The sequence below is a fragment of the Urocampus carinirostris genome, chromosome 1 (assembly GCF_059441175.1).
Source record: "Urocampus carinirostris isolate Australia breed hairy pipefish chromosome 1, RoL_Ucar_1.0, whole genome shotgun sequence".
In the NCBI taxonomy this organism is placed as follows: Eukaryota; Metazoa; Chordata; class Actinopteri; order Syngnathiformes; family Syngnathidae; genus Urocampus; species Urocampus carinirostris.
The window spans coordinates 26,219,121-26,241,322 of NC_142349.1; the positions used below are offsets into that span (position 1 = coordinate 26,219,121).

General features: G+C 42.6%; 2 protein-coding genes and 1 long non-coding RNA gene across 4 annotated transcripts; 2 read left to right on the forward strand and 1 right to left on the reverse strand.

Moving 5' to 3' along the window:
• Positions 1 to 343: 343 nt before the first annotated feature.
• On the forward strand, positions 344 to 5,279 carry LOC148374094 (uncharacterized). The gene is made up of 3 exons (XR_015850075.1): positions 344 to 544; positions 4,170 to 4,228; positions 4,355 to 5,279. It is a non-coding gene; the product is annotated as an uncharacterized LOC148374094 (long non-coding RNA).
• On the reverse strand, positions 1,023 to 9,191 carry ccdc47 (coiled-coil domain containing 47). Its single transcript, XM_088332276.1, has 13 exons — positions 9,033 to 9,191; positions 7,640 to 7,950; positions 6,898 to 6,999; positions 6,262 to 6,436; positions 6,048 to 6,169; positions 3,798 to 3,863; positions 3,192 to 3,293; positions 2,962 to 3,072; positions 2,782 to 2,867; positions 2,640 to 2,698; positions 2,442 to 2,551; positions 1,426 to 1,593; positions 1,023 to 1,343 (listed from the first exon to the last, which is right to left on the reverse strand). Exons 2-13 carry the CDS (start codon positions 7,940 to 7,942, stop codon positions 1,263 to 1,265), a joined length of 1,485 nt encoding a protein of 494 aa, XP_088188402.1. The 5' UTR covers positions 7,943 to 7,950; positions 9,033 to 9,191; the 3' UTR covers positions 1,023 to 1,262.
• Positions 9,192 to 9,930: 739 nt separating this feature from the next.
• On the forward strand, positions 9,931 to 20,948 carry dcaf7 (ddb1 and cul4 associated factor 7). 2 transcript variants are annotated; one of them, XM_088332297.1, is made up of 7 exons: positions 9,931 to 10,316; positions 15,103 to 15,261; positions 15,554 to 15,665; positions 15,773 to 15,891; positions 16,792 to 17,001; positions 17,657 to 17,773; positions 19,540 to 20,948. In XM_088332297.1, the coding sequence occupies exons 1-7, from the start codon at positions 10,179 to 10,181 to the stop codon at positions 19,714 to 19,716; spliced, it is 1,032 nt and encodes a 343-aa protein (XP_088188423.1). In that variant the 5' UTR covers positions 9,931 to 10,178; the 3' UTR covers positions 19,717 to 20,948. The 2 variants fall into 2 exon arrangements, with proteins under 2 accessions (XP_088188423.1, XP_088188432.1); XM_088332306.1 differs by having other exon boundaries at positions 9,932 to 10,316; positions 17,657 to 17,774; positions 19,544 to 20,948.
• Positions 20,949 to 22,202: the final 1,254 nt, after the last annotated feature.

Here is a 22,202-nt window from a genome sequence, read left to right on the forward strand (position 1 = left end):
CTTTCTACTCAAGATTAAAAAAAAAACACCATGGCAGTTATCGTGGCACATAATAATATTTTTTTGTCTTTGACAACAAGCTTCTATGTCAGGGACTTAAATACTATTTTGACTATTTTGTGTACATTTTTATCTCGTTGAACGAATCTGCTATTTCGAAACGAAGAAGTGGTTTACTTAAATCGAAGGAATAATCAACAACAATAAAAATAAGTTATTATTCGTAACGTATTTTTATAATGAAGGCCAGGGATGCTGGATTTTTTTTTGCAAGGTATGGTTATTATTACACATTGTTTATGGTTGTTTGTTCGTTTGTATTCGTTGGCCACGAGGGTCGTAGGGGTACCATTTGCTGTAGGATGTCTTGGGCAAGTACAACCTGTTGGCTCCCATCGCTCCCCAGGCAAACATGTTTTCACCCGGTCTCGAACAGGGAACTTTTTGCGAGTCAAGCGACTGTGCTACCACATTGAATAAAAACACGCGTTTTCGGAACAAGCGTCCTCTGGTGTCCATCTACTATATTAGAGCAACACAGTTGGTAGGACTTTTAAGTTTTGAAATGTAATGTTAGTTCCCCCCACGCCACTTAGTCGTATGGTATTAAAACATGGAGCTAGAAATATAATAATTTTCATCGTGAATTACTTGAATATCCTTGACTGTATTTCGGGATAAAAGTTGACAGGAGCAAGCAGCTGAGGAAAGTGCGTGACTAATGAGAATAAAAGTGCGCAGATAAATCAATTTGTAAACATTTTCCTGGTATTAAGAGGTGATGAGCGTAGTTACGTTTTTCTAAAAATATATATTACTTGTCACACCCTTTGACATTGGAATGGTAAGGTTGCTCAATGCATTTTGTTTTATGCGATACATGTACTGACCGTGTTTATGTGGCAGTGTGGTCTGTAGTTGACCCCAAGGTTAGGACATTATTATCAGTAATAATGTTTAGATGCATTTCCAGTAACACTTAAAGCAAATGTGTCTTCCTGCCACAATGAAACAAACAAGCATTGTCCAGTGCTTTTCTTTATTATTTGCTCAGAAATTCGTAAGAAACAACCTGTGAGAAAACAACCTCAAAGAAGTTAAAATGGGATTGAAAATTATATTAATGCTATAGTTACAAATCAATAAAGCTCAATAGTGATGCTTCAAATTTAAAATCTGGTGCAGTTTAAAACACCACCAAGGCAAATAACATGATTATGCACTGTTGTGTGCTGTCCAATTGTTGACAATGATGGCAAACTTCACATGGCTTTCACTTTGATCTGCTTCATCTTCATCTGCTTCTTCTCGATCTTCTTCTGTTCTCGTCTTTGAGCCGCTTCCTGAAAAAAATAATAATAACGCAATGTCGGTGACTTATTATTCTAAAGAGCAGAACATCTCAAGGTATGGTTGTGTTTGGACCTCAAGGCGGCGCTGCCTCTCAGGGTCTTCCTCATTCATGATTCTCTCCTTCTCTGCCCGCTTCTTCTCCTCACGTCGGGTCTGTGCGGCCTCCTGGCGCTGAGCATGTGTCTGTTTCAGAAAATTCTCTTCCACACGGGCACGGTTGCGGTCTGCCTTCATTTTTCCCTGCAGGGCAAAGGACGCCTTAAGGTGCCTGTACCTTTACATTTATTGGGTGTGTGCTGTGTGTGTTTGTTCATGTATGCTTCTGTATTTTCTATGCGTACAGTGGTGCAAAAAGTAAAACCCATTCTTTGCTTGACCAAATACCACCACGGGAAATAGCATGTTCAGTCGGACTGACTTTGATGGGCTAACAGTTAGCGAGTCAATGTAGGCAATGATGAATGCATCCATCTATTATCTGCACCACTTAGCCTCACTAGGTTCATGGCGGTGCTGTAGCCCATCCCAGCTTTCCTCGTACAGAGGGCAGGGTACACCCTGAACTGGTCACCAGCCAGCCGCTGGGCACACGGAGACATAAAATTCACTCGCTCATTCACACCTAGGGACTATTTAGACTGGCCAATTAACCTGCCACACATGTTTTTGGAATGTGGGAGGAAACCAGAGTGCCCAGAGGAAACCCACGCAGGCACGGGGAGGCAGTGATAGCTGGAATTGAACCCTAGACCTGCGCGCTAACCACCAAGTAGCCGTGCCGATGATAAATGCAAATAAACAAAAAACAAATGTGAATTGCCTTGAGCATTTGGATGTACCACATCTGTCTGAAACAAAGATGGAGAAGATGACTGTCACTCTGGCTCTAGTGAAACCGGCATGGATTTATTCCCATTGAGATGTTTGAAAACCCCGACTTTGGATGTTGATAGATGTTAGGGTAAATATTTTTGTGCTGCTGTCACATTTAGGCGGGGATTTATTTGTTGTATGTGTATATGTGTGTGTATTTAGTGTTGTTAATCATGCTACATATACATTTCTGTTACGGTTTCATGTGTGTTTACCTCTCTGTTGAGACGCAGTTTCTTGACTTTATCGATGCTGTAGATGACCATGTTCATAAGGGGAAGCAAAGCATCCATGTCTTTGGGAGAAGTGTTGCCCATTCCAGGCACTACATGACACACACAAAACAAAATGATTTCAGTGGCACAAAACAGCATGGCGCCTCTGATTGTTGAACAACATGAATAAATGATGACCATTAAATGTAAACAACAACGTCTTCTTTGTTTCAGGTAGTTTTAAGGGCTGACCCTCCCTAGAAAACAACACAGGATATGAATGTAAAAAGATAAATAATTATTAAAAAAAATATCCATATCTGAAAAAAATAATTCTCACTCTTGCATAACTTTTGGACCAGAAAATTGGTCCGAAAAATGGATGGACTCGATCTTGTCGGCATGGTTAGTGATATAGTGAACCATCTGTGAAAAACAAGCACACCAAACAGAAGCAAGGATTATACATTTTTATACACAGCCACACACAAACATCTTAAAAATAAAATAAAAACCCCACCTTGTTGTCCATCACACCATCCGTGACCTCGCCCATCTCTGTAAGGATAGCCAAAGAGTCTGGAAGGCCGAACTTGGCTCCAGACTTTGGCTTGTCACCGCAGAACTCACTCTGCACAGAAACCACAACAAGCCCTACTTCCACTCATTGTTTATGAACCGTTTCTATATTTATTTGATCATACACACGGCCCCTAAATTGGACGCAACTACTGGGGGAGAGTCACTTACCAAGTCCTGCATCTCCTTCTGGAGGCGGCCCATCGCTTTCTTCGTACCCACAGCAAACACAAACGTGTCCATGTCCTCGTCATTCAGGGTCACTTTAACTTGCTAAACACAAAAACACAAAGACACTTGTCGTTTGACAAAGCGGTAAACATCAATCTTTCCCAATGAGAGTTTTACCACCACAGTTGAGTGGATACTAGCAATACATGTCAAATATTGAAAGTCGTACAACCATATCCATATGGCATCAAAGGTTTATATCAGGGATGTGAAACTCAGTTTGGCTCTGGGGCCGGGTCCAGACTTACTGTTCTTAGGCGGGCCGGATCAGTAAAAGAATGTCAACTCAAAATTTGTAGCTTATCAAAGTGTTTTAGTCTTATAATATATCATTCAGCCTACTTTAGTGGCCTTTCGTACATTTTCTAATCATGGATGTCAAGGGACATTTTCTAACTACAACATATTCATTCACAAACAATGGGAAAAAAAAAATCACGTTTGGCGTTGAATGTGCCAACTGGTTTGTTTCAACAGTTAGTTTTACACCTAAACCAACGAGTCGTGTTTAAAAAGGTTTTTATTTTATCTCAAGATCTTACTAACCACTTGGTCACAGGTCGGCCTCATCATCCTGGCCAGAACATTAAGCAGGTCCTGTCTCTTCAGGAACTGAAAGCAGAAAAGCACACTATGTTCTACTACCATGAAAGATGAACAAATACAAAAATCAAAAATATTAGTAACCCTTCCCGCCACAAAATTGCATGCAAGCACACACAAAACACTATAAATACTGTGCTATTAAACAGCCATCCCTGATTTCACAAATAGAGCAGAAAGCCACTATTAGGGTAAAACCTTTAACGGAACCTAAAACAAAAAGCCATCTCGAAGACGACAATGGACTTCTATAAATTACTGTTTTCAATTTCCCACTTTCTTTCCTTCTTGACAATGTGTAAAACAATTTTGCAGATATGTGTTGACTGCAGCCAAGAACATACACCAACACAGGCTGGACCATTTTGTCAAAGGTGAGTAATGTGAGCTTGATATACTGTATGTCACAAAAGTGAATACACCGCTCACATTTCTGCAGAGATTCCATGACAATGTTTAATGGAACAACACTGAAGAAAATATTGCTTTTTTTTCCTAAGGGGCTAACAACTGGCCAAGCGTGTTTCCAGATTTAAACCCAATAGATCTTTGAGGCATCCGCAAGGAAGGTGGAGAAGCACAAGATGTCAAACATCCTCCAGCTCCATCATGTTATGAAGGAGTGGAAGAGCATTCCAGTGGCAAGCTGTGAGGCTCTTGTGAAATCAATGCCTAGGAGGATTAAGGCGGTTCTGCAAAATCATGGTGGCCACACAAAATATTGACACTTCACAAACTACTCAGTTTTGTTTCTAGGGGTTTAGCTACTAATGGCTATAGTTTGTGTTTTTTGAGGGGGAAAATAAATTTACACTTTTATAGAAGATTTACACCAAGGGTGTCAAACAGACGGCCTGCGGGCCGGATAAGGCCTAAGGGATTAAATCCAGCACGCGAGACAACGCTGAGGGAAGCGCAAGAGAAAAACGAGCTGCAGGTTAAAATATGTCCACTTGATGTTGCCAAAGCCAAGTGCCTCTCACAAAGACGCTGTAGTTGTATTTCTTTCTCCCTCCCTCTCTTCCTTCCTTTTCCTCTCACTCTCTATCGCTCTCTCTTTCACTCTCGGTCTCTTTTTTTCTTTTTTGTTCCTCTTTGTCTTTCTGTGTCTTTTTACCTTCTTTTACTCTTATCCTTTTTTCCTTTTCTTAATTTCTCACTCTGTTTTCTCCTTCTCTCTTTCTACCCTTATTGCTTTCAATTTCTCTTTGGATTTCTTTCTTTCCCCCTCTCTCACTATTTCTCTTTTTATCTCGTTTCTCACGTTCTATTTTTTCTCTCGCGTTCCTTGTCCCACTCTCTCTTTTTCCGAGTTTGACACCCTTGATTTATACAGACTACCTTTCATTGTGTCAAAGAAATGTTTCTTTAGTGTTGTTCAATTAAACATAATGACATCTCTGCAAATGTGAGAAGTGTGCTCACTTTTGTGACATACTATACAGTGTGTGTTAGACTCTAAGTCAACATTTTTCAACACTTATATTTCGGGTCTTTAGGTTATTTTCCAGCAACTTGGAGGTTGAAATTGTAAGTGTTGAGTAAATAATACTAAGAAGCAAGTAACCAGTTATTTTGCAATAAACAGCAATTTGCCAGCTAGCAATACAAACAGTGAGTTTGCTAGCTGGTGATAAAATTACAATCGGAGCTCATCGGTCTCTGGGAAACATTATCTGGGTCTCAAAATAACTAAACATTCTCTGCCTCTAACAACATTTCTCAAAATAGCCTCTAGGCATGAATTACACCTTACAAATTTACATAGACGAGCATAATGCAAAACTTCGTTTTTTTTATTTATTTAATGACACTTTTTTGGGAAGTACCTTTTCTAGAATATCAAACACAAGATTTAAGCACACAGAAAATAAATAAAGCTTTGATTACTAAATTGGTTCCTACGACTGGAAGATTCGTCATCATACCCCATATACTGCACATGAATTTCCTCATGGACAACAGCACATTTGCTGTGTAATACTTATAAATTAATCAATCATCGTTTCACAGTATGTGGCTTCAAAGACTGTTGATTTAAATATAAACCTTCATCAAACGTCTTAAAAGACATACTTTAAGACAAAGCTGAGAATGACGTCTAGTACAAAATAACGTTTGACGGGTGCGCAACCCACATGTTGTAAAAACAGAACATGCCTACAAGACAATCATATTGAGAAGCCCCTTGACCTTGAGCTGTATGAGCATGCCCTCACAGCAGACACGTCCAGAGCACCACAAGTTGTAGATGTGTTCATTTTCTTGATTGAGCTTCCCCGTGCTTACTGCTTCTTTGCTGGTGCCATCGTCACCTGAGGGTGCAAAAACGGTAGTTTGTAATTTTATTACTTGAACATCAAAAATCAAAAAAGAAAACAATTCTGACTGCATACGGGCAACTCACCCACAAGAGCAAAGTTGCTTTCTAGCAGCTCTCTGTGAGAGTTGAACCATGACTGAGCTAGGCGGTTGTTTTTGTTCTTTCCAATAATGTAGTTCATAATGTAGGCTAGAAGTCCTGTGACCATCAGGATCTCCATGTAGTAACTCTCCCAGCTGTTCTGAAGATGGGCTGGGACCTAAACCAAAGAAACCGTCAACAATTTCTTACTTAGCTGTGGCATCAAAATTTAAACATGCATCGTGGATCATGATGACAATTTTGCGCCATAAGATGTATTTGGATAAGAAGAACAGCATTGTCTTTGACTATTTAACTTGTCATTTTTTGTCTCATTGTGCTCTTTTAAGTCTGGAATTAGAAATATTCTAATAAATAGACGTATCCAAAGCGTACTGAACATATTTTAATGTTTAGTAGTCAAAATAGTTGCCGCCACAAGTTTGCTTCACATACGCTGCTATGAGATACCTCTACAGCCTTAACTGGCCAGACGTTAAACAAGTGTTAAAATATAAATGGGCTTTGACCTGGTTTTGAATATCCAGGGAGTATTTAATTAAAAGACCGGGTAGACAAAAGAAAGATCAGGGATGGTAATAATCTGAGAAAAGGTTCGGAGGGTTAAAAGAGCTTTACCGTGTGGATTATGAGGGGGTCTTTCATGGGGTGGCCAGTCTTCTCCATGTCGCCAATATTCTCAAATTCTTCCTGGTCATATTTACTGTATATATCCTGATCCTGAGAAATAAATCAAATATAATTGGATTACATAGAATTTCCAAAACATATGTAAAAGTTTAAGAAATCACGCATATGAATTTATTATGTGACCACCACAAGCACTTAAAAAGAAACTACAAAAAAGAACACACAAAACAAAGACATTCCCAATAGAGCCCAACAATACTTCCCCCCCAACATACCCAGATTTAGTCCTGCACACGCTATGCTTTTCCATGCACAAAACACATCATAAGAGCGCTGCCTAAATACACTATACTATTTTAAAAAAAAACGGAACTCACGATCTCTCGACACTACTTTCTCACACTACACACTTGCAAGCCCCACTGTAACAACTGGTGCAATACAATACGGACATTACACTACTCTACTTAAAAGACCCACTAGATCAGGGGTGGAGAACAAGTTTAACACAGAGACGAAGTTTTGAACTGTGAGAGCCATGACAGACAGACACACACAAACAGACACTACTTGCTACTAAGTAACAAAAAGTATCTCTCGACTTGAAAAAGGGTGGAGACCCCTGTCGTAGCGCTAAAAAAACACGACTCTCCTTGACAGACAAGTGCACAATACTTTTTCAACATTTGCCTAACCTCACTATGCATTACTACTTCACACATTAACTCACCTGTCCGTCCGAATCATCAAAACCGTCTTGACCATCCTCAAGTTCCACTGTGGCTTCCTCTTCATCCTCATCTTCATCTTCATCAGGCTGCAAGGAAGGGGCACCTCGAGCAGGAGGCGAAACTGTGCCCGACTCAGATGCTTCGTCTTCGCTCATATCCTCAAACTCAGCAAAGTCATTGTCGTCGAAGTCTGCAAGGTCCTCACCATCGTCGAAGTCATCGTTGTAGCGTCCCTTGGAAAAAGGGAATGCCAGGAGTAGGAGAAGCAGGGGCCCCCACAGGAACAAATGCAAATGTTGCATAGTTGTGCCTTGAACAGTACATACGAGAAGGAAAAGAGATGTACAGTACTGTAATCTTCAACTACTGTGCTAATCAATCATAAGAAAAACTTATGTTGCAGACTATGCGTTAATTTTTAACAAGACCAAACTTGTCAATATATATGTTTTCGATCATTTTGTGTAGGCGGTAACAAATTCTGTTAGACCGATCTCGCCTTGCCGGTTTTGGCTCTAATCCGGATTGTCTCGGTCACTGGCAGCAGACGACAACGCCATCAGAAGACAATGGAAACTGATACACTGACATTTTTGTTGCAAAGTAAACTAAATAGTGACAGTTTAAGTTTGGGAGTAAATGCATCCGTAGAACAGATGAATTCTGCACAATTCTGCACTGCTACATATAACAAGCAACACTAAATTTATAGCAAGTGGGTAAATAAATAAAAAGGTGCTGAGATAAGTGTGTTGTTTATTTGGTACATAAACTTGTTTACACAATATACATTGTTTATTCTAGACTATCTTGCTGTGAGTAAATAGGTGCAACGTTGTGCTTGTAACGTTTAATCTCGCTTATTAAGGGGGTTTGCGATCATTAATAAGGGGACCAATTGCCCAAGGTTAAGAGGTATGCAAGCTGATTACAGGTTTCGAGAGAACCTCGTAGGATTCCGATAGTCTGTTGACAGTCTTTGCGAGGCAACCAAGTATACAAAGCGCGGATTATATGTTATGATGTTTGCCCGAAAGTGATTTCCAATCAAATGAAAACAATCGACACCTACATTTAAAGACAAGTAACTGCTTCTGGAAACATGCTAATTGTGTCGACAAGAAGTTCTGTAGCTGATTCGTAAGCACCTCTGCAACAACATATTGGACAAACAAATTCCACTAGGAATAATAACACTAATGAAATTCTTCTGTACCAATTTTAATCTCACGGGCAGCCCCCCCAGTCCAACCCCTGATCACTTTCTGATTAGCCGGTTTTGCCTGTAGCATGCTATCAGGCTAACATTCGAACGGGCTAAAATATAAGAAATTACATCGTGACAGATTGAAATAAAGTAAAACGACCCTAGAAACATCAGCACAACCTTACCGTTTGGATTGCGTCGTGTGATATGGTCTTAAAAAAATAACAAAATACACCAAATTTACTACAACGTCTGCGCCGGGGGAAGCTTGACACGGATTTAACCTCAAAGTAAACTCATGCGGCGAGACTTGCAATGTTAACGCGAGAGTTTAGGAAAGTCTTTGAAAACAGCAGTTTATATTAGTGCAATTCTAGTATTTTTTAGATATTGGGCATACCACAAAATACGCTATTTAAATGCAATTCCCCTTATAAGGCAACAATCAACATTACAAACGAAACTCGGTACCTATTTACTCACAGCAACACAGACTATTTGGAATAAAAACAAAGATAACTTCTGTAAACATGTTTTTTTTTTTACCAAATAAACAGTATACAAAGTAATTGACACCGGTGATGACACAGGCTGGAAAGGAGTCTTTATTGCCCTTTAGTGGGGGTATCCAACCTTTTCAAGCTGAGAGCTACGTTTGGTTACTAATTAGTGCAAAGGGCACCCAGTTTTAAATGCATTTCTAACTTATCAGGTGATTATTATGTTTTTACTATGTTTTACCATGTTATTACCAGGGTAAGTATTGGAATTAGGGTTAAATAGACTCAGCCAACCACTACAAAAATCATTTTACTATAAAATCACAATGACCCAGTACTGTTGAGCTATTTTTAGAACAGGTCCTTGGGCACATCTGGTGCCCGCGGGTACCACGTTCGAGATCCCCGCATCCCTTCTCCATATCGAGGAAAATGTCAGAATAAAACACTAAAATACTAATGGGAGCAACAAAAGTCAGTGTGAGAAACCATTTAAATTAGAGTGTGTAAAAAATGGATTCGAAGTTATTGTTTTGTAGAAAATAAATGTCGATTCCTTTAACATACTTGTGATGTTCAAAATCGTTAACCGGAAGTCGTCTGCTATTCTGACAGCGCTTTATTCTTCCTAACCAGAAATGGCTGACGCTCTTTGTTGACAAAAGTGGTTGTAGTATAGCATCATATTATTGTTTTGCGACGTAACGGTGACCACTGCTGTTATTTATTTTTTATCATTCTCACCGGGTGAAAAAGTGGGCGCGATCGCTTACCTTAAGGGAGACTACTCGCGGTTAGCTAACGCGAGGGTGTTAGCTCCGCTCGGCTAGGATGTCGCTGCACGGCAAAAGAAAAGAAATCTACAAATACGAGGCGCCATGGACGGTCTACGCTATGAACTGGAGCGTACGCCCGGACAAACGTTTTCGCCTGGCTCTCGGGAGCTTTGTAGAAGAATACAATAACAAGGTGATGCATGCTGTGAATTATTTTGCATTGGGGCCGTTGAATAAAACCCGGACTACAGAGAGTAACGCAATTGACGCTAATGCTAATGCTAGCAATTTTTTTTGCAGCAGAGCACTGTTAGAAATGACAACATTGTTTCACATCGTCAATTCAAATCAAATCTTTTATTTCAAAAAATATTTTTTGTGTGGCTTTGGTTTTCGTTTTTTTGTCCGAATTGACCGTTTACCGCGAGTATAATGCAGTGGCCGTTATCTCGCCACCTAGCGTTACTTTAATGTTCGCCCCGCAAGATCCATCCATCCATCCATCCATTGTCTTCCGCTTATCCGAGGTCGGGTCGCGGAGGCAGCAGCGTTAAAAGGGAAGCCCAGACGTCCCTATCCCCAGCCACTTCCTCCAGCTCATCCGACGGGACCCCGAGGCGTTCCCAAGCCAGCCGAGAGACATAGTCTCTCCAACGTGTCCTGGGCCGCCCCCGGGGCCTCCTGCCGGTGGGACATGCCCGGAACACCTCCCGAGGGAGGCGTCCAGGAGGCATCCTTATTAGATGCCCGAGCCACCTCAACTGGCTCCTCTCAACGCGGAGGAGCAGTGGCTCTACTCCCAGTCCCTCCCGGATGACTGAGCTTCTCACCCTATCTCTAAGGGAGAACCCAGCCACCCTGCGGAGGAAACTCATTTCGGCCGCTTGTATCCGGGATCGAGTTCTTTCGGTCATGACCCAAAGTTCATGACCATAGGTGAGGGTAGGAACGTAGATGGACTGGTAGATCGAGAGCTTTGCCTTTCGGCTCAGCTCCCTCTTCACCACGACAGACCGGTACAGGGTCCGAATGACGGCAGACGCTGCACCGACCCGTCTGTCGATCTCCCGTTCCATCCTACCCTCACTCGTGAACAAGACCCCAAGATACTTGAACTCCTCCACTTGGGGCAAGACCTCCTCCCCGACACGGAGGGAGCATACCACCCTTTTCCGACTGAGAACCATGGCCTCGGACTTGGAGGTGCTGATCCCCATCCCGGCCGCTTCACACTCGGTTGCGAATCGCTCCAGCGAGAGCTGAAGATCACGGGCTGAGGAAGCCAACAGCACCACGTCATCTGCAAAAAGCAGTGACGCAATGCTGAGGCCCCCAAACCGGACTCCATCCCCGCCAAGGCTGCGCCTAGAAATTCTGTCCATAAAAGTTATGAACAGAATCGGTGACAAAGGGCAGCCCTGGCGGAGCCCAACCCTCACCGGGAACGAATCCGACTTATTGCCGGCAATGCGGACCAGACTCTGGCACCGGGCATACAGGGACCGCACAGCCCGGATAAGACTGTGCGGTACCCCATACTCCCGAAGCACCCCCCACAGGGCCTCCCGAGGAACACGGTCGAATGCCTTCTCCAAGTCCACAAAACACATGTAGACCGGACAGGCAAATTCCCATGCACCCTCAAAGACCCTGAAGAGTGTATAGAGCTGGTCCAGTGTTCCACGGCCAGGACGAAAACCACACTGTTCCTCCTGAATCCGAGATTCGACTTCCTGGCGGACCCTCCTCTCCAGTACCCCTGAATAGACCTTACCAGGGAGGCTGAGAAGTGTGATTCCCCTGTAGTTGGAACACACTCTCCGGTCCCCCTTCTTAAAGACGGGAACCACCACCCCAGTCTGCCAGTCCAGAGGCACTGTCCCCGATGTCCACGCGATGTTGCAGAGGCGCGTCAACCATGACACGCCCACAACATCCAGAGCCTTAATGAAGTCTGGGCGGATCTCATCGACCCCCGGGGCCCTGCCACCGAGGAGTTTTTTGACAACCTCGGTGACTTCAACCCCAGTGATACGAGAGCCCAACCCAGAGTCCTCAGGCTCTGCTTCCCCAGAGGAAGACGTGCCGGTGGAATTGAGGAGGTCTTCGAAGTACTCCGCCCACCGATTCACAACGTCCCGGGTCGAGGTCAGCAGCGCCCCATCGGCACTATACACAGTGTCGATGGCACACCGCTTCCTCCCCCTAAGACGTCGGATGGTGGACCAGAATTTCCTCGAAGCCGTTCGGAAGTCGGCTTCCATGGCCTCGCCAAACTCCTCCCATGCCCGAGTTTTTGCCTCGGCAACCGCCAAAGCCGCATTCCGCTTGGCCAGCCGATACCTGCCAGCTGCTTCCAGAGTCCCACAGGCCAGGAAGGCCCGATAAGACTCCTTCTTCAGCTTGACGGCATCCCTCACCGCCGGTGACCACCAACGGGTCTGAGGGTTGCCACCGCGGCAGGCACCGACTACCTTGCGGCCACAGCTCCGATCAGCCGCCTCGACAATGGAGGCGCGGAACATGGTCCACTCGGACTCAATGTCCCCCGCCTCCCTCGGGACATGGGCGAAGTTCTGCCGGAGGTGTGAATTGAAACTTCTTCTGACAGGAGATTCTGCCAGCCGTTCCCAACAGACCCTCACAACACGCTTGGGTCTGCCGGGTCGGGCCGGCATCTTCCCCCACCATCGAAGCCAACTCACCACCAGGTGGTGATCAGTTGACAGCTCCGCCCCTCTCTTCACCCGAGTGTCCAGAACATGCGGCCGCAGGTCCGACGAAACGATGACAAAGTCGATCATCGAACTACGGCCTAGGGTGTCCTGGTGCCAAGTGCACATATGGACACCCTTATGTCTGAAAATGGTGTTCATTATGGACAGACCATGACGAGCACAGAAGTCCAATAACGAAACACCACTCGGGTTCAGGTCAGGGGGGCCGTTCTTCCCAATCACGCCCTTCCAGGTCTCACTGTCATTGCCCACGTGAGCGTTGAAGTCTCCCAGCAGTACGAGGGAGTCCCCAGGGGGCGCGCTCTCAAGCACACCCTCTAAGGACCCCAAGAAGGTTGGGTACTCCGAACTGCTATTTGGTGCATAAGCACAAACAACAGTCAGGACCCGTCCCCCCACCCGAAGGCGGAGGGAGGCTACCCTCTCGTCTACCGGGGTGAACCCCAACGTACAGGCGCCGAGCCGTGGAGCAATTAATATGCCCACACCGGCTCTGCGCCTCTCACCACGGGCAACTCCAGAGTGGAAGAGAGTCCAACCCCTCTCGAGAGGACTGGTACCAGAGCCCAAGCCGTGCGTAGAGGTGAGTCCGACTATATCTAGTCGGAATTTCTCAACCTCACGCACCAACTCGGGCTCCTTCCCTGCCAGAGAGGTAACGTTCCATGTCCCAAAAGCCAGTTTCTGTAGCCGGGGATCGTCGCGCCAAGGACCCCTCCCTTGGCTGCTACCCAGCTCTCTGCGCACCCGACCCCTTTGGCCCCTCCTACAGGTGGTGAGCCCATGGGAAGAGGGTCCCACGTCGTCCCTTCGGGCTGTGCCCGGCCGGCCCCCGTGGGTAAGGGTCCGGCCACCAGGCGCTCGCCAGCGGACCCCACCTCCAGGCCTGGCTCCAGAAGGGGGCCCCGGTAACCCGCGTCCGGGCGAGGGAAATCGAGGACCAAAGTTTTCTCTCATCATTAGGGGTCTTCTGATCTGCGTTTTGTCTGGCCACTCACCTAGGACCTGTTTGCCATGGGTGACCCTACCAGGGGCTTAAAGCCCCCGACAACATAGCTCCTAGGATCATTGGGACACACAAACTCCTCCACCACGATAAGGTAGCAGATCAAGGAGGAGCGCCCCGCAAGAATAATTCTTAATTTTGCACTCATAAATATAGTGTTGATAACGTCCGTGTTAAAGCTGCAGCCTCAAATTAGTAAATCGGAATGCGTACCTTATCTTATTGTTCCAATTAGAATAGTTCTACTCTTTCTTGCGGACAATCGAAAGTTATAAAACAAGACATCTGTATTCAGATGGATGAATACTTGAAGTTATTTTGAAAGGTGATTGTTAATGATCTCCCATAGTTCAATTTGAATAGATGCAAAGCGTGTTCTACTGCATTATAACTCTACTTGCACTATTAATTGTGCTGAGAATGCCAGCTACAGCCTCTTGTGTGGTTCTGACTGTTGTGCCCAAACTAGTTGTATAAAAATATATATTGTATATTATATCTAAGTATGCTCTTATAATTGTGCTACTTGGATTCCATCCTTAGATTCTTCTATGTGTACACAGTACATAGAGCGACGTCAATAAGTTAGTGATTGCTATGTGTGTTGACAAATTGATGTTTTTAAACATTTTAGATGCAAATGCTACAACAGGGATATTGGTAACTACACTAGATTGCTGACCTTATCAAGTACTACCCAACCTGACACCTCTGTTCAAATATTTTATCACGTTTTAAAATTACATAAAGGAGCAATTTTGAACTACCCCCCCCCCCCAACCCCTAGATTGTGATTGTGACATAACTTGCTTAGTACTTGTAATAGAGATTGTAAGATACATCATCACGATTTAGGTAAGCCTCCTACAGATATCTTGGAGGATCCAAAAAACAAAAGTATAATTTTTGTTGAAACACACTCGTTAAATTAGACCGACAAGTCTGTCCAAGGGTTTGTTTGGAGAGAAATAAGTGATGGTTTTTAAGTGAGTTAACAGTCATCTTCTAATAAGTTAGTACGTTTAAAGGGTTAGTTTAAAGTTAGTTGAATAAATCTAAGTGGAAATTATACTTGAGCATTTTTTTGTTGCACAAGAATGTTGGGTAAATATTTATTACAGTTTAAAATGAAGAAGAGTACCAACTAATGTATTTATAGTTGCAGTATCAATTTTTCTCGTTTTTAATCAAAAATGTGACAGAATATGATAAACGATATGCGTTTTGTTCATCAGGTCCAGCTGGTTGGTCTAGAAGAGGAGAGTTCAGAGTTTGTGTGCAGGAACACTTTTGACCACCCCTATCCAACCACCAAGATCATGTGGATCCCGGACACTAAAGGGGTGTACCCAGACCTGCTGGCAACCAGCGGGGACTACCTGCGTATCTGGAGGGTGCGTCGACCAATTCTTTGTCTGTTTGTATTATGTAGCATTGATATTAAGAAAAGAAAGTGATTCCTATACAGAAAATGATACTTTGTAACCTAGTCAAAAAAGTAATTATTTTTGGTCATATTTCTTATTTTTTTGCAATGGCTGTTAAGTATTTTTACATATGCAAAGGTAGATGCTCAGTGTGAAAGATTAGAGTAGAAAATCAATTGTATGTTGTCCACGCCTTTTTTTTTCAACAATTGAAGCTTTTCAATAAGTAAGAAGTATTAAAATGTTTTCCACATTACAGGTCAGTGACACAGAAACACGTCTTGAATGTTTGCTGAATAACAACAAGAACTCAGACTTTTGTGCACCACTCACATCCTTTGATTGGAACGAGGTGGACCCTAACCTGCTGGGTGAGGAGGAAAAAAACTAATGTGTTATCTTGTAGCAATGAGATGTATTTTACATATTATCAACCCTGAGTGGATTGATGGATTTTAACAAAGAGTCTCCTATACAGGGACATCCAGCATAGACACCACCTGCACCATCTGGGGACTGGAGACAGGTCAGGTTCTAGGCCGTGTCAACTTGGTGTCTGGACATGTCAAGACTCAGCTCATTGCTCATGACAAAGAGGTTGGTGGAAACTTGGCTGGGCATTGAATCAATTAGACTCTGGGTTGCCTTTTTGAGTGAATGGATGAGTGGTCTTTATTGTCATTTTACTGAAGTTCAATCAAATCGGAAGGCTTCTCCTTTCAGTGCAAGGAGCTGAGTGGTCGCCTAGCTGCATGCTAGCATCAATGATCATTGAGTTGAGCTATGTCTCTGTGATGATTAAAATACCAGTCACAAGTGCTGCAGTCTCCCACGAGTTGTAGCTCTAGTTAATTCGTTTAAAAGCCAATAGTGAGATACAGTCTTGGCAGGGTTGACTGGTGTGAGTTGTTAAGTAGTCCCTGGAACAGGCCGGACCTGTGGCCTAGCTTTTGCTTCCTCTCGATCCGCTACCTCAATTTCTTCCTGAACCCGATAACAATCCACAGAGCACCCAATTATCCCGCTAAAATGTCGGAATCTTGTATCGATGGCGGTCGCTGATGTCTACAAGCTCCATTCGGGTGTAGTGGTGTAATGTTGATGCATGCCCCAACGTAGTTCAAAGACAGACATGTAGTAGGTACATTGTAACTAAAAAAGATTGTGTGCAGTTCTTGTCTCAGCGTCAGGGTTGTGAGACTCTCCTTTTTCACCCCCTCTTGTGATGAAACAATATATTTTACATTATTTTTGTTAGTGATTAGCAAGTTTAATATACAGTATTAACCAGACTCAAGCCATATTATTTTCAAGTTATTTTCCTTAGCATTAAACAGAACACAGCAAAAAGTTGGATGGCGACAACCGCAACTAGTCAACTTTGCCCCACATTGCCTCAAATAGCGTCCTGTATTTTGCAAACGTTTGGAGGAAAGTAAAATTTGCAGTATTATTTTGGCCATGCGTAGTGTGATCACGTGATTTTCATGGTTGCAGGTCTATGATATCGCGTTCAGCAGGGCTGGTGGCGGTCGTGACATGTTTGCATCAGTGGGTGCCGATGGCTCGGTGCGCATGTTTGACCTGCGGCACTTGGAGCACAGCACCATCATCTACGAAGACCCCCAGCACCACCCGCTGCTGCGCCTCTGCTGGAACAAGCAGGACCCCAATTACCTGGCCACTATGGCCATGGATGGCATGGAGGTCAGTCTTATAAACATCTATATTTATTTCTAGGGATGTGGGAATGTCTTGTATTTTGAGACTGCAGGGTTGAAACGCAACAAAGCAAATTTTTTTTTTGTCTTTCGGTTAGTACATTTTTGGCGCAGAATGACTTATGAGCTTTTTCTAAAGCAAGCCCACATAGGTCCTTACCTGAGACCTGCGCTACTTCAGTGCTAACTTCTCAAAACATTAAATGTCAAGACAGGCACTTCGTCTCATGGCAAAATGAGACACGTCCTGTTAAACAAACCAAATAATGGTCAATGCCGATGTTGACTACTCTTTTGAGTTTTTTGAAGACCGAGTACTTAAAATTGTTCAACCTTTCATCCATTTTACAATCCACTAATCCTCACAAAGGTCATTCACTCTTAACTTGATCAAAGTTTAAAAAAAATTGTATTATGTTTCTTTTAGACTTAAGAATATTTTTCAGTTCTTCAAAGACAAGATTTAAACACTTGAGCAGTTTTTGAATCTTAAATTTCAGTCTAGGACTGAGAGACAAAGTTGTATATTATGTTGTTTTAAATACATTATCATTAAGTTCTGAAACAACAGTTTTTTTTAGCTTTTAGCTTCCATCTAAAATCATGAATTTCATTGTGTTTTGTGTGTTTGTGTGCAAAAGGTTGTAATCCTAGATGTGCGTGTGCCATGCACTCCCGTGGCTCGTCTCAATAACCACCGTGCCTGCGTCAACGGCATTGCCTGGGCGCCACACTCCTCTTGCCACATCTGCACCGCAGGTAAATCACACACCTACACGTGTTTGTCTACCATTCCTTGGTAAAACAATATCTTTGCATGTCACATAGTTGTCTCGTTAACAGTCTGCGTACGAACACAGCAACACTGATAAAGTCCAGAGGAGAATTCATCAAACATTTTCAGAGAGGGAGATCGAAAGACGTAGAGAGAGACTCAGATATACAGTTGAAAAAATGGGAGAAAAGAAACTCATAAGGCAGATTGGCTAGACAGACAGAGACTCAGATAATAGCGAAATTGAGAGAAAGGCAGAGGGTGGGAGACAAAAACAGAAAGGAGAGGCAAAACTGGAAGGAGTGAGATGGACTGAGAAAAAGACTAAAAGTGAAAGACAGGAAGAGACAGACATAATGGGAGAGAAAAAGTAACGTAGCGCAAGCCCTGCCAATCGGCATTTGTGGTAGTTATCTGTCAAAAACAATACACTTCTCTTTCTGTATCATTAGAGTCATTGTCAGATTGCTGCGGCAACCAAGAAAGACAACACAAAAAGACGATTTCTCGCATATGTGTTGCAATCTGGCGCTGTTTTGCACCGTATGGTTACCCTGGTACTGTCATCTAGAAATACAGGGCTTACCTTTTACACAACACAGCCTTCATTCGCGTTTTTTTTATGCGCAGTGGTTAATATGCGTTCGTCCTATGGTAGGCACTATTTTGAATGGTCATATGATCTGAAAACACACAAGGTAAAAAGAACCTGAGGAGGAGCTGAAAACAGCGCAGCTGAATTCAGCTTTAAATGTGTGGGTGCATGCCGCTGTTGGTGTTCCGCAGCCAAAGACGTCAACGCAGAACTTCCCACACGGTTGGCGGCAGGTGTACGCCCAACTTAAATAAAGGAGAAAATCAAAGACAAAAGGGGACAACAAAAGACAGAGAAAAGAAAAAAGACAGAAGGAGGGAGAAAGATAGAGACAGGATATGTAAGAGAAAGAAAGATACAAAGACAAAAAGTGAAAGAGTTGGGTGAAGAGAAAGTGTAAGGAGAAAGACTGTAGGGGGTAGATGGACAGAAAGAGATAGGTAGGAAAAGGGAAAGATTAGGAAAGAGAGGTGGGATGAGATGAAGTGCGTGAGACTTATTATAATTGATAATGTGATCATTTTTGGGGACACAATAATAAAACAAAACCCAACCCATATTCAGCAAGTCTTATGACCAGTGTCGGGCATGTTACTTTAAAAAAAAGTAACTTGTTACAGTTACGAGTTACTTCTCTTCAAAGTAGTTCCTGCTGTATAAAGCCACGCCACCTCCCCCACGCACTGCCTACCATTCTCTACTGGTGACACGCAACCAAAATTTTGCATTTAAGCTGACCCCCTGATTTCAGTATTTCATAGTTCTATATTCAGCTTAGATGCTGGTATATAAGATCGGGAGACAGTAGAGGTACATTCTTGTACTTGAGACTGTGCTGGCATAACTGTATTGAGTTGTACTTCAAGGATTTGAGTATAGCGGTCTGATTCTGGCGGACTAAGGGTTCATTAATCCGTCCTGAGCTAGGGGGGAACAGATTACCATTAGATGTTGTTGAAATTAGCTAACCAAGTTGCAACGTCGTCTGAGTTACGAACTGTTATTAACACGTTACAATACTCGTTACCGAGAAAAGTAATTGCGTTCCAGGAACACGGTACTTTGTATCACTACTCCCAACACTGCATTAGCGCATACTTACATTCAAAAAAACACGCCGTCTTCTACCTTTCTCTTTGCTTCTTCTTCTTGCGGTAGCCGACGACCACCAGGCTCTGATCTGGGACATCCAGCAAATGCCGCGCGCCATCGAAGACCCGATCCTGGCATACACGGCCGAAGGGGAGATTAACAACGTGCAGTGGGCCTCCACGCAGCCCGACTGGATCGCCATCTGCTACAACAACTGTCTTGAGATCCTGCGCGTCTAAATGGGAAAGGAGGGATTTCCTCCTTTCTTTCCGTGGACTTTGAACTTTTTGGCATGAATGTGCCCTGCAAAAAGCCTGGCTTCTTTGTTTGTGATGCCATTCTCTATCTTTGTCTACTTCTATTTCTACTTTATGTGTTTCGGCTCTTTATTTATTCTGCTCTCCAAGTAGACGTCTTGTAGCACTGAGGAGCCTCATCTTGACACTGAAAAGGGATTATTGCTCTTCAAGAATGAAGTTGTGTATTTTTTCTCGCAGTTTACAAATGTAGTATTTTAGATACTATCCAAAACATCCTTAGGAAAGAATAGTTGTAATTCTTGAAGGATTAAAAAAATTGTTAAAAAATATTCAATTGTTTAATAAAAAATGTTGAAATAACTTCATTGTACTTGTAAATTAAGGATATAATTTTCATCATTTCCTACAATCAAAAGTAATGGTGATGTGCTCGAATGTTTGGTTTGGTTAACCTTCCCAAGTCCTCAAATAGCAAAACAAAAATGTTTATGAAAATTTCTTATCAAAATCTTCTCAATCCCACGTTTTCTCACACGCTTATGTATGCGTATCTGCTTTTGATTGTCCTTATAAAACAACTTATATTCTCCCAAAATGTCACAGTTTTCTTTAAAGTGCCATTTTCATGATCACAGCCCTTCTAAGGGTGACTGTTAATCAAATTGATGACAATTGGGCTAATTTGCTTGTCAATATCTTTCCTCTAGAGAAAATATTTGACTTTAAATCTAATAGTATTATTGTTCCTTTTCACTGTGTTCCTGCTGGTCCTCAGTGTCATATATCTTAGAAGTCTGAAGGAGCATTTAACAATGTGAGATGATCTTCATGAATCTTCAGTTATTTGTCTTGTAAGAAGCCTGTGGAATCCATAACTTGGTTCTTCAACCACAAAGGCAACTGTTGATACTGTCATAAATCACGTGGATTGCAGCAACTGAAGACTTTGTAAACTATTTTGCTCCTTTATCACGTCTTGCCTGTGCTGGACAAATTGACTTTGGCCTTCTTGTCCTGTTCAACTTGCAAAGTCGTGCCCTTGTAGCATGCCAATACAAGGAATACGGAGGACAATAAAGACAACTCAATTTAATACATATGAATGAACCATTTTAATATGTTGGATGAGCAAAGCGATCAAGTTGTAGACTGTGTGTTTTTTCATTACCTCATGAAATATGCCCAAATAAATTGTATCCTCACGTATCCAATCAATTTGTATTTATTAGTTTTCTCATACTAGATCAAAAGTGTGATGTTGATTATAAATTTATAGTGTAAAACCATTACGCAGTATTTCATAAAACCAACAACTGCTTTTTAGTTACCAAGACACAATGTACGAGGAAAACGGCCAACTTGTGCTTTAAACACTGCAATCCACTTAAAGGGACAGTGTGTATTATTTGACCACTCGATGTCGCTGTATTGTGTACTGCAACAGAATGCGAGTGCTAAAAAGCACAAGGGAAAAAATACAAACGAAGGAGACTCAAAGTGACCCAACCTCAACATTTAAAAAGAAAACTGCCCAGCCTTTTGAGAGGTTTTTGTTTTTCGGGGGTACCCGTAGCAGCAGGCTGGCAGATGACAGCTCCCTCTAAAAAAATTTTGACCTAGGAGTATTTAAAAAAAAATCATCTTATTTTAATAGGAGAGTCTCAAAGTGGCCAAGAAGCATGTTTTCTTGGCATTTTTGCCCAACCATTAACAAGATTTTTTTTGGGGGGAGGTACCCGTAGCCAGCAAGATGGGGGACAATCATGTCAGCTCCTTCTAAGTGATCCCTATGATATGCAAAGTACAAATTTCATAACTTAGGAGTATCTTTAAAAAATTGCACCTTTATATGATAGTTCCAGTATTTTTGCTTATTCAAATCAATATATATATTTTTAATGGTTTAAGTTCTTTTTACCACTAGGAGGCGCTGAATAATACACAGCGTTCTCTTAAGTAATCCATTTGTCTTAAAATTGCCTTTCTCGGGCAATGTCAACCTGTGTGCTGTGAAAACCTTGTCGATTGTGCTGCAGGAAATTCCCCAATTTTATCTTTAAAAAAAAAAAGAATGCCATTGGTCAGTATATTTTGCTTGTTGACAACATTTTGAAAAGTGGATTTAGATTTTTATGTATTTTTTGGGATAAAAAAAACGTTGCCATATATAAAATAAGATGTATTGCTCTTTCATTATTCTCACTCGTAAAACGCGAGTCTACTAGTGATTCCAAGAGCAAAGAAGAAATCCACAGGCTCGAGAGCAATCTCCAATCGGGCCACTGTGCTGTGGAATGCCGTCTGATATTCTGCCGTCTAATATTCGATTGCCAACCTCAATAGAAGTGTTTAAATCCAGTCAGAAAACATACCTATATTCAATAGTTTATGAGTGATGTTGACCCCATACTCTTGTCACCTTGTCCTTGAGAGAGAAGTATGCGCCTGGTTGTTGCATTGTGCAT